This window comes from Marmota marmota, unplaced genomic scaffold (assembly GCF_001458135.2).
Source record: "Marmota marmota marmota unplaced genomic scaffold, marMar, whole genome shotgun sequence".
In the NCBI taxonomy this organism is placed as follows: domain Eukaryota; kingdom Metazoa; phylum Chordata; class Mammalia; order Rodentia; family Sciuridae; genus Marmota; species Marmota marmota.
In genome coordinates, this window is record NW_026000052.1 from 496,094 (window position 1) to 508,463 (window position 12,370).

At 50.3% G+C, this 12,370-nt stretch overlaps 1 protein-coding gene and 1 non-coding gene across 8 annotated transcripts in view; both read right to left on the bottom strand.

The window, feature by feature from the left end:
* Ehmt1 (euchromatic histone lysine methyltransferase 1) overlaps nt 1-12,370 on the bottom strand; it is a 123,664-nt gene that overhangs the window by 14,413 nt on the left and 96,881 nt on the right. For all 7 annotated transcript variants that reach the window (XM_048813232.1, XM_048813233.1, XM_015505746.2 and 4 more), the window contains 2 exons: nt 8,003-8,104; nt 6,632-6,736 (listed from right to left, as the gene is read on the bottom strand). In XM_048813232.1, the coding sequence (XP_048669189.1) occupies nt 6,632-6,736; nt 8,003-8,104 (207 nt within the window). The remainder of the gene's footprint in view (nt 1-6,631; nt 6,737-8,002; nt 8,105-12,370) is intronic.
* LOC125619739 lies at nt 10,776-10,882 on the bottom strand. Its single transcript, XR_007351314.1, has one exon. It is a non-coding gene; the product is annotated as a U6 spliceosomal RNA (small nuclear RNA).

Sequence of the window (12,370 nt, forward strand, 5' to 3'; positions counted from 1 at the left end):
CAAAAAAAAAAAGGGGTATTACCCATGGATAAGGAGCTTACAGAAGACGGAAAAAAAAAAAAAAAAAAAACATAAATAGGAGAAAAATGTTGAGCCCATCGACGCTAAGAAGCGGCTTAAAACATCAACATGATATCTCCAGCTGGACAAAATGCAGCTCTGTGGGAGGCTGACACCCCACAACCCCACCACCCCCACCTCAGCTGAGCTCTTCAGCCCCACCCAGAGGGGCCTGGGGACATTGCTGGTGCCTACTGTTCCAGCGCACTGCCACCCACTTCATTTTCCTCTCCAGTGTGGTGCTAATGCCCTCTATCCTGTTTTTTTCTCCCACATGAATAAGTCTTCTTCAACTGTTGGAGGCACGCTGTGCTGCCACCTCAACACCCCCCTTCCTCTGAGGTCTGCCTCTGCTGACCTCCCCTTGCTCCGCCCCCTCCCCTCCCCTCCCCCCTCCAGCCTGTCCTCTCTGAGGTCCCATTCCTGCCCAGCCATTTCCAGGCATACCCAAGCGGGCTCCCTCTCCTAAATTCCTTCCCAGACCTCTGTCGTGGTCTCAATCCTTCGTCCTGGAGTCCCAGTGTCTCTTTCAGGTTGGAACCACTCCCTCCTTTCCATTTTCCTTCTCTATAGCAGTCACTTTTTAACAACCAGCAAATTAACAGGTTTTTTCTTTTTTAATATTTCAGGCTTTAGTTTTAGGTGGACACAATATCTTTATTTTTATGTGGTGCTGAGAATCGAACCCAGTGCCTCACGCATGCCAGGCTAGTGCGCTACCACTTGAGCCACATCCCCAGCCCAAATTAACAGGTTTTTTAAAAGGTCAATCACATCCCCCAAACCTCAGCTGCCCAGATTCCTTCTTCCCACCAAGTAGCACCCCTGCCTGCCGAGGGACCCACCCTCAGAGAATCTGCTCCACCTCCTAGTCCACGAATATCTCATGCTGGTTGGTCACCAGTTTGCCAGCGTCCTGGTGGGCCTTTAGCAGCATGCCCTCCTTGAAGCTTTATGAAGGCACAGCCCCTGACTGTCACCACAGTGGGAACACTTCCTTCAACTTGTGCTCTTTGTTCTGCAGGTTTGTCTTGCCACAAACCAGGGTGGGGGGTGGGGAGGTGGTCTCCTGTGACGTCATTGTTGGCAATGCATGGCTCTAGCATGGCCCTCCACCAGTGCTGTCAACTCTGCCAGCTTTGAGTGGGCCTTACTCCTTGGTGATGGGCACCCAGTCGCTTATGTTTTGGGCACAGCTCGAGCTACTGGAGACCCACCAGATACGGAGATAGGCACCTGCTGTAAGCAACAGAGGCCATCCGCTTCTTTTGCTGAATGATTTCTCAAGGCCAAACACGCCAACTGCTGGTTGTAGGATGTAAACGTAGACTGACCTGAAGTGGTTCCCACTCTAGCAGCACAGCCTGGGTGGAGCTCACTCTGGCAATTTCCCCAATGGCCAGAGTCAAGCCAACCATCCACTTAGTTACAGGGGCAGCCGCAGGCTCAGCACAGAATCCCACGGGCAGATTCAGAGCTGCGTCCAGCTCATTTGTAACACTAGGGTGCTCTCAGACAAGTGGACAATCTCCTATCCAGTGAGCACGAGTCAAGGCTTTTCAGCTCAGTGCACATTACGAAAGAAGAAAGCAGAAGAGGGGTAGTGTCGTCGTCTTGCCACCCTCCCTGCCAACCGCTGACTGCCCTGAGCATGGGCTTCATTGCTGCCTCTGCTTCCCAAGAAAAAACTAAAAATGAATGTCTTTTCCTTGACCTCAGTGTTTTCTGAAAACCTTAGTGTGTCAGGGTTCTTTTCTGATTGTTAATCTTAGTGGCCTTCTGACCCTCTGGTGTTCTTCTGGTTTCCATCTCCCCACAAATCCTGAACTCAAAATCCTGTTTCCTCAGGGGCTTCTTTTTCCTTTATCAGAATGATTTATGACTCTGTAACCAGAATTTCACTTTTGAGAACTTCCAATCATCCATGACCCTCCTCTTGTGGGACTGCTCCAACCTCTGGTTCAGAGGGCGATGACACTGCTTTCTTCTGTGGACCAGGGGATAGCACTGGAGCTGCCCAGGTCTCATCTACACATGGATGGGACCAGGCAGAGCCCCTGGAGCTCAGGATAGGGGAGAGAGCTCTGAAAGAGGCTCTGGAGACCTGTGCCTTACCTGCCGGGCCTATCCCCCAGGCAGGTGAGAAGTACTGTCCATCCACACGCCAGAGACTGGAGGATGCAGGAAGGCCTGCCTCAGTTACGGGGACAGCATCACCCCTGCACTGAGAGCTGCTCCAGAGCCATCTACCACCCTGGCCAAACGCCATACCATCAGACTGACCCAGGCCAGCAGCTACCCTAGAGTAGAGCTCAGGAGTTCCATGGGGGGCAAGGATCCCAATACCCTGATGTCTATAAAAAACAGGTTACGAGATTCACAGAGAAGCAAGAATCTTAAGCTGCCAACCACACTAGGACGGCCACGGGTGTTGGACTGGCAGACATGGCCACCAGAAAGCCAGTGGAACACATAATCAGAGGTGCAGGGAAGACTTGCTACAAGTGCCTCAAGAATCCAAAGAACCTTTAGGGTTGAAAACCACCACATCTGAAAGAATGTAACAGCATGACTGCATCACAGAAGAGAAGTGAGTTGGAAGACATACTGATAAAACTAGCCAGGCTGAGGTGCAGAGTGAAAAATAATTTTAAAGAACTAACAAGAGCATCCACGGACTATGGGGTATTTCATACAGTCTAATATACATGTATCTAGAACTCTGGGAAAGGTGGTGGGCAAAGATGCAACTAAAGAAAAGACAACCATATAATTTACAAATTTGACAAAACCCTAAATCCACAGATCCAAGATCTAAGAGCCAAGGGTGGGGGTGCATGCCTGTAATCTCAGTACTCAGGAGCCTGAGGCAGGAGGATCTCAAGTTCGAGGCCAGCCTGGGAACTTAGTGGGAACTTGTCTCCAAATAAAAATAAAAAGAAGTCTGGGGATGTGGTTAAGTGGAAGAGAACCTCTGTACCAAAAAACAAACAAACAAACAAACAAACAAACAAAAAAACCTCAATAACCCTATGCAGACACAGAGACAACACCAAGGCATGTCATAAAAGCTCAAGAGTAGCCAGAAAGGAAAGAATTTGTTACACACGAGAGACCAGAAAGCACGTTCAAAGCAGTCAAGACTGCAGGAAGCAATGTACACATCATTGAGAGAAAAACGATACTAGGACTCTGACCACCAAAGCACCTTTTAAAACATGAGGGCCAGGTAGGGGCTGTGCAGGGATGAGCGTGTGCAGGAACCCATCACTAGCCAGCCTGCACTACAAGAAATGTGGCAGGTGTGAGACTGGCAGGAGCAGCAGTGTCGGGGAAACAGGTCTAATAGCGGAGGAACAGCTAGCAACCACCACCCAGGCCAAAAGGCAGGACATATACTCCTGGAAGCCAGGAGGCGTGGAAAAGCCCCTGATGTTAGGGTAAGAGACAGAAAATGCAGGGAAGAGGGGAACAAAGCTCAGGAAGAAGTGACAAGAGAGGACAAGGCTCTTTCGCCAAGTCTCCCATCAGGACCCAGGCAGACACCAGCTAGGGACAGGTGGGTCAACTCGTGCACATAGACAACAGGCTTTTGACAAACATGCAAAATTAATTCTACAGAAAAAGGGCAACTTTCTTCCCAATAGACTGGTAGACCTTTGACCCACACCTCATGTCACACATAAAAATCAACTCAAGCTGGACGTAGTGACACACACCTGTAAATCCCAGCAGCTCGGGAGGCTGAGGCGGGATAATTACAAGTTCAAAGCCAGCCTCAGCAATGGCGAGGCACTAAGCAACTCAGCGAGACCCTGTCTCTAAATAAAACAAAAAATAGAGCTTGGGATGTGGCTCAGTGGCCAAGTGCCCCTGAGTTCAACCCCCAGTATACTACCTCTCCCCACAAAAAAAAAAAAAAAAAAAACCTCAAAATAGCCCACAGACCTAAAGCCTACAACCATAAGGCTGCTGCCCAAAACATGGGGTAAGATCTTCAGGGTCTTAGTATCTTCAACTGCACAATGGTTTCATAAACAGAATACCCAAAGCAGAATCCACATATACGCACAAAGATAAACTGGGCTCTGTAGCAATTCTAAAACTTCCAAAGACATATCTATGTAAAGCATATCTGACAAAGACTTTGTTTCCAGAATATTAAAAAAAAAAAAAATCTGGAGATTCAAGAACAAGAAAATTATCCACTAAATAAATAAATAAATAGCTAAAGATCTTAGCAGACCCTTCAGAAAACACACAAACAGAAAATAAGTCCACAAAGATGATTATCATTAGTCAATACAGAAATGAAAATTAAATGAAATTAAATGAAGATTGAAGCCACTATGAGACACTACCACACAGTTACTTTAAGGCTAGAACTAAAGAGACTGAGGCACTAAGTGCTGGGGAGAAAGCTACAGTCAGAACCCTCACACGCCACAGAGGCAAGCCACTTTGGACAACAGCATACCTATAGGTGAACCCGGTCCTGTACTTCCAGGTATTCCCTCGAGTAAAGGTGCATATGTTCACCACAGCCCTGTGACAGTCAAACGTCAGAGACCACGGTGTGTCCACCAAGAAAGGGCAGCAAACAGACGCATAGGGAGGATGCTTTAGGCAGCAAGGAGCCACCCCACGGGGCATGAGGGTGAGCCTCAGAACAGATGCACCAACCACACTCAGGTGGGCACTTAAAAGAAAAGCAGTACAGTCTAAAAGGCCCAACAGAGCCCGACAGAAAACCAGCAAGGGCCACGAACACACCAAGAAGGCCAAGCAGAGATCAATGGGCCTGGGTGCAGGTGGAGAACTCCAGAGTGAGCAATGCATACCCTGGGCATCTTCACTGTGCTGATGGCCTCCAGAACCTATCCAACTTTAAGTCACAGAATCAGCTAGGCACCTATAATCCCAGACACTGGGGAGGCTGAGGCAGGAGGATCACAAATCTGAGGCTAGCCTAGGCAGCACAGCAAAACCCTATCTCAAAATTTAAAGGGGCACTGGGGCAGGGGCCGGGGTGGGATGGGGGGGCTGGAGTATAGAGTACAGTGCTTGAGGTCCTGGGTTCAAAAAAAAAAAAAAAATCAGTTCTAGCTGCTAAACAAAAGGTCCCAGTATAAACACACAAGTTAGAGAGCTAATCAACCCTTCCACTTCATGGAAAAAGCCACCAGCACCCCAACTCCAGACCCAATGAAACCCCAAGCACATAGGCCAACCCCTTGATTGAGGACTGTGCCTGAGGCAGTGCTATGCTCAGTCCTGAGTGCCCCAAGGCCCTTGTATTATAGGCCTGCTCCTCAGCGTGGCACAACTAGGAGGTGGCAGAACTTTTAAGAGGTGGGGTGGTGAGGACAGGGGCGTGTTCCCTGCAAGAGAGCCCTTCCTCGTGTTGGCCACAAGGGGAATATTTTGTTCCACCACATACTTTTCCCATGTGCTGCGCCCCGGCCCCCACCAATGGCTAACTGACCATAGCCTGAACCTTCAGCACCATGCCCATGGCAAAGAGGCAATGCAGTAGGAGACCACAGATCTGCTGGCCCTAGATTTTCTTGCTCCCTCCTCTCCTCATCCAAACCCCTTGTCCATCCTCCTGTGAAGGTGAGCAGGCAGGCTCAGATACAAAAGGTAGAAGTGCCATGGAGGCTGCAGGCCAGGCCACAGAAGAGGCCTGGGCACCTGAACAGGACCCTTATTTCCAGGTGGGAAGAGAAACTGTTTGCATCCAGGGTTCCAGATGCAAACAGTGCAGAGACTGCAAGTCCCCTGTGATGCTCAGGTCCTGGCACGTGAGCCAGGCCACCGAGAGCATGAGTGTGGCCAGCAGCAGCACCCCTCATTTCTTAGTTCCCAGCCTAAGCTTACCTGAGCTGGACTTCTCACTGTGGCTGGTCGGGCTCCAGCAAGCAGCGGAGTCTCTTCTGTTTTTACCCCACCTGCCATCATGCCGGTACACAAGCCTGCCCCTCCTCCATCCCCTCTTCTAAGGTCCCTGCAGACCTCCCGGAAAACTCTCTTCTAAATCAATCAGACATCTGTGGTTAGGCTTCTCCAGGACAGGGGAATCCACCTACCTGACTCCAGATCCTAATTTGGGGGGAAAATAAACTAGTGCCACAAAACTAACCATCAATGCAGTATCTCAAAACATTGTCTATTCACTTTTCTTTTTCTTTAAAGGAAGCAACTACAGGCAGAGCCAGCAGTTACCCTGGCCCTGGGACAAGGTCCAGTCCTGACGGACATTTCCTTGGTCTTCTTGGGTCCAACAGGGGACATAAGCGGCAGAGAGCAGCACCACCAGCCACACACCCTTTCAATCTACAGATCTGGCCCAGGGGCCACGTCTGTCTAGACCTGCAGCTCTACTTACATCTGGCATAAAGCAGCCGGGTCAATGAGCTGCTAATGCCAAGAAGTTAGAGCTGCCACCAGGTGCCAGCTCAGCTTTACACACAAAAGACCCTTTGGAATGAGGAAGCCATCCTATTGGCCCAACCGCCCACACCATAGGAGGCTGAGTCCTTAGGGGTTTGCTGTTAGCCATGAGACTTACGTTGTCCCGGATGTTGATGTCAGAGCCCTTGGATAGCAGCAGCTTCACAAGCTCCACGTGCTTGTACTCAGTGGCCCAGATCATGGGTGTCCAGCCGCCATCGTCCTGAGGGCAGGAAAGGAGACAGAGCTGCCACCGCTGCCAAAGACACGTCCAGCCGGTACACATATCTCACCCTGGGACTGAAAGGACCCCAGCTGGCAGTGCGATGCTCAGAGCCTGCTCTGGAGGCCTGAGTGTGCAAGAGGAGCCAAAACTGGTCCTAGACCCCCCCACAGGCACGGCTCCTGAAAGCCCTGGAGAGGTGGAGCTGCTGGCCGCCCACCCCAGTCTAAGAACAAGAGTGGGCACAACCTGATCTAGGCAGCATAAAAAGAGACTAAAAATGGCAAGTCCAGCTAGACCCAGGGCATACTACACACAGGAAGACTGGTGGAAGTGTGAGCAGCAAGGCCTTCCCTTGGTCCTCTTGACCTCGGGGGCAATTTCAAGCAGGAGATAGGCCAAAAGATGGACACCAGGGCATAAAGGTCTCGGGATCGACACAGACTGTGTGAGCTGACCTACTATTCCTGGGTTGCTTCATCCAAATCTGAAAAGGTACTTTCCAGGGCCTGAGCACTGTGCGGCCAGCTCCGAGTAGAAGACCCAAGGCTCCAGCACACCCTCCACAACTGCCGACTACTGCATTGCCAGGCCCTGGGCACCTGGCAGTGCCCACAAAGGCCACCTTAGGGGCAACCAGCCCTGGTGGAGGGGGTAAGGCAGGCACACAGCAGCCCAACCTCATGAATAAGAGCATGGGTCAGGCAACAATAAAACCCAGCAGACGGGTGATGCTCTGGACAGAGCAGAGAGGGAACCAGTCAAGATAACACAGGAGTCAGGTCTGTACCACAGGGTGGGGAGGCAGGGCCTGGACTGAGGGGCCAGGACACAGCCTTCTGAGGGAGACAGAGACTCACCCGAGAGCTGGGAGGCCAGAAGCTCACCACAGGCATAATGAGCAGCCTGGAAGCCAGCCTTTTTAAGGGCACTCTCTGGCCTGATGAACACCTGCAGACATCCACTGTGTGCCCAGGAATGACCAGCGGTCACTATGTGGCACAATAGCATCCTGTGGCTCTGACAATGGGAGCCAGCTTAGTGGACAGCGAGACCCGGCTGAGGGAAGGCGGGAGCCCTGGGGGAGGTGGGTGCCATTCCAGGCAAGGACTGCTGGGACGCCTCATTCCAGCAATGAGATCTAGAGCAGGCCACAGGGGGAGGCCCAAGGCCTTTCAGGGATTGGGGGCCTTGTGAAGGGGCCGCTGTGTACAGACCCTGTCTGTCAGTGGGGTGGTACACCACGGGACAGGGATGTGGCTCTACCTGGCAGTTGACGTCCATCTGTCCATTGGAGAGCAGGTACTGAACCACATCGTAGTGCCCCTTCTTGGCAGCCAAGTGCAAACATGTGGAACCCTCTGCATCCTGCAACACAAATGCCATTCAGTTCAAAGATACCACCCTCCTGCCTTGGGACTCTGTACAGGGCCAGAGACTCCTGCTCCCATACAAAGGAGGTGCCATCCTGTCCCAGGCCACAGCTGAGCTCCAAGCTCCCTGCCCCTCGACAGCTGACACGTCAGGTGGTAGCAGCCTCCACCACACACACTAGCAGGCGTACCACCACGAGACCCACACACTCCTCCTACCCACCCGGGATTGGATGGCTGAGGGACACCCCCAGGCTTCTCGTCAGGGCCAGAGTGCAATGCAAGTCCTGCTTGGAACAGTTCTAATATGACCCTGGGACCTGTTCCACCCACAGTGGTGCACTCTGGGCCCTCTGTCACATGGCACATTGAATACAGCAAGTCAATGATGGCGCTGGGGTTTAAAACAACACTGTGTGGGAAAGCAGCCCTGTCACCTTGCTGGGCCTATGTTCCCTGGCTGCTAGGCATACCTCGTCAGCTTTCAGCTGTGTCCTCAAGGACACTACGCAGACCACACTAGTCAGGACAGACCCCAGAAGTCCCTGGATGAGCCAGAAGGGCTATCCAGCTTGCTTGTGGTGACAGCTGGGCTGGAGGGCACTGGAGTGTGCCCACCGCCCAGAGTGCACCCTTGTGCAGGGACCACAGGACCACACACGCAGTCCTGCCACTGCTCGCATAGGCCTGTATCAGTACTCCCCACCACAGCTCTGCATTGACCTGTCTCTGAATTACTTTTCTCTGCTTTTCTACCTCACAGCCAAGACCCTGGATTTTAGCAGGTATCATCCAACATACTGATATGAATCAGGATACCACCTTTCTTAAGAGCAGCCCCATGCCTGACTCCCACATCATTAGTGCTCAGGACAGATACTGAAAGAGGGCTACAAGTTGATAGGGACGGTGGCCCAAGTGGCAGGGACACTGCTGCCCTGGCAGATGAACATGTAAGCCAAGAGAGGAGCCTCAGGGTGTGCAATCCCTGTCCCAGGGAGGTAAGGGACAGGGACCAAGAAGGGGTGAGAGGAGGTCTCAGAGGGCAGAAACTGAGGATCTCTGAATCAAGCAAACCACATAGGAATGATGTAAGGTGGCAAAAAGAGGCCCTCAGGCAGAGAAAGGCTGTCAGCCTCTCAGTTCAGAGCAGCTTGCTATGACATCTCCACACTGAAAGAGACGCTCACGCCAAGCCCATCCAAGGGAACACCCCACAGTGCCCGTCCCATCTTCATCCCCCAAAGGTAACCACTCTCTTGAATTATTTATTCTTCTGATGCATCTCTTGATACTTTCATGATAGATACGTTCACACACGTTCTAAAATGGAGTCTAACGTGTTGTAGGTCCTTCTCTAACTCCTGTTTAGTTCAAGATTATGTTTCTGAGGCTCATCTTTATAGGTAATATTTCATGCTGATTCCCCGCTTTTAGCTGCCATAAAAGTATCTCACCCTGGGACTGAAAGGACCCCAGCTGGCAGTGCGATGCTCAGAGCCTGCTCTGGAGGCCTGAGCATGCAAGAGGAGCCAAAACTGGTCCTAGACCCTCCCACAGGCATGGCTCCTGAAAGCCCTGGAGAGGTGGAGCTGCTGGCCGCCCACCCCAGTCCAAGAACAAGAGTGGGCACAGGGGCTGGGGATGTGGCTCAAGCGGTAGCGCGCTCGCCTGGCATGCGTGCGGCCCGGGTTCGATCCTCAGCACCACATACAAACAAAGATGTTGTGTCCACCGAGAACTAAAAAAATAAGAAATAAACATTAAAAAAAAAATTCTCTCTCTCTCTTTAAAAAAAAAAAAAAGAGTGGGCACAACCTGGTCTAGGCTTCATTCCTAGCCAAGGGACCGTTGTCTGACCTGTGGATACTGTGCATGCTCACAAGTGAGGGTGGCCATCGGGGACTGCTGGGCTTCAACCTTCCCAACCTCTAAGCCCCTGCCATGAATGTGCAGATCTTTGCCCCTGGCCAGGTGCTCTGGATGCCTTAGGTTTTCTACAATGATCATGAGAAGTGGGGTCTCAGTCAGTTTTTATTAAGGCTGAGCACTCTTCCCATGCTCAGTGTTCATTTTTTAAATATGAATTTGCATGAATTTGTATTTGTTCTTTTTAGTTACATATGACAGTAGAGTCTATTCTGACATATGTACACAAACATGAAGTGTGCCTTATTCTAATTAGGATTCCATTCTTGTGGATGTCCATGATGTGGAAATTCGCTGTGGTGGATTCATGTATGTACACAGGAAAGTCATGCTGGATTCATTCCACTGTCTTTCCCTCCTCCCTCCCCACACCCTTCCCTTTATTTCCCTTTGTCTAATCCACTGAACTTCTATTCTTTCCCCTCCCCGCCCTTGTTGTGTTAGCATCTGCATATTAGATAGAACATTCAACCTTTGGTTTTTTTGGGGACTGGCAGGTCCATCCATTTACCAGCAAATGTCATAGTCACTGTTTTATATGCAGTAATATTCCACAGCATATATGTACCACATTATCTTCACCCATTTATCAGTGTTCATTTTGTGGGCGGCCTGCCTACGGTCTTTGCACAGTTTTCTTTTGGGTTATTTTCTTTCATCTTATTCATCAAAGTTACACTTTATCCTGGAATCACAGTCTTCCCTATTATTTTGTATGTAACTTTTTTTATTTATATAAAAATATGGAGCACTTCATGAATTTGTGTGTCATCCTTGCACAGGGGCCATGCTAATCTTCTCTGTATCGTTCCAGTTTTAGTATATGTGCTGCCGAAGTGAGCACTTCCCTATTACTTTTAAAGAGTCCCACATCTTCGTCTTTTACACCGGATCCTCAAGCTATCTGCCCTGTGTCACACCCTCCACAAGTCATAATTGACTTCACATTACAATGCAGGGTTACAGGACACACGGGCTCCTCTTCGTCTGTCCAGCTGGATCTATACCTTTGCATGGAGAGCTCAGTGGGTATCCGTGAGCATGGACCTGGCAGGTTCTAATCCACATGCTGCTGTTTTGTTTCTATTTACCCCACCTGTCACCATTCCACATACCCTGTGTTTTAGTTGAATAAATATTTTTAGTATTCCATTTTACTTCCTCTACTATTTATTTCCCCATAAAGCTATGCTTCTTAATACTTTCACCTCTCTGTTAGTCTTCTTAAATCAACAGTCTCTCCCGAGTACAGTAACTTCACAACCCCCGCTCCCTGTGCTCCTGCTGTCACACTCCTCTCTTTGGGATGTGCATAAGCTCCACCTTGGTTACCACGGCTTTTTTTTGGTACTGGAGACAAAATCATGGTTACCATTGAGCTAAGGGCCTCGCTAACTTGAGACCTCCTACCTCAGCCTCCCAAGTTGCCTGGATTGCAGGTGTGGACGCCCTGCCAGCCTTTAGTTATTGCTTTAAATGGTCTCTTCTCATTTGAGAAACTTAAAGAAAGAAGAACTTTCAACATCTGCCTTCTTCTAATTTCCTTCTGGCCACAGTAACCTTTGCAGGAGACCCTGTGGGCGGGCCCTGCCTGCTCTGCTTGCCTGCATGGGCTTCACCTCATTCCCCCTTCCACTGGGCAAGTGCTCTGAGCTGACCTCCTCTTCTCGGTTGTTCCCTTTCAACACAATGGAAATATCCTTCCACCTGGGCCCCATCATTTCAGACAAGAAGCCAGCAGCATTACACAGTGGTGTTCCCTACCTATGATGTGCAGTTTTTCTCTCGCACTTGTAGGGTTCTCTCTATTTTGGCCCCAACAGTTTCAGTATGTATACTTAGATGTTCTTTGTATTTATTTACCTTGCTTGGGATTTGCATCCGTGGATTGCCATTTTTCTCCAACTTGGGAAATCTGTGACCATCTTTCTTCCACATACTGTTTCCTGCTAGGTTCTCCTTCCTGTCACACAGTAGTCTACTCTCCCTTCTGCACACTAACTGCTGCTGAGACCCTCTCCCTTTCTTCTGCTGTACTCGAATTCTGGCGAGGCTCACAGGTGCTGCTGACTTCAGACACCTGCCCAGTGGTAGCTCCTCCAACGCCCACCTGTGGGCTCCAGGTGCTCCAGGTCAGGCATGAACCCCTGCCTCCCGGGGCCTCAGTTAGGGTGTCTGCTTGGGTGCCAGTTCCCCAAGAAGAGGGTGGGAAGTGACTCTTGGCACAAGATGGGGAAGATGTAGAGTGTGCCTGCCATCACCACAGAAAGCACTTACTCACTCAAGAACACCAAGGCCATCCAACATCTCAAAAAAAAAAAAAAAAAAAAAT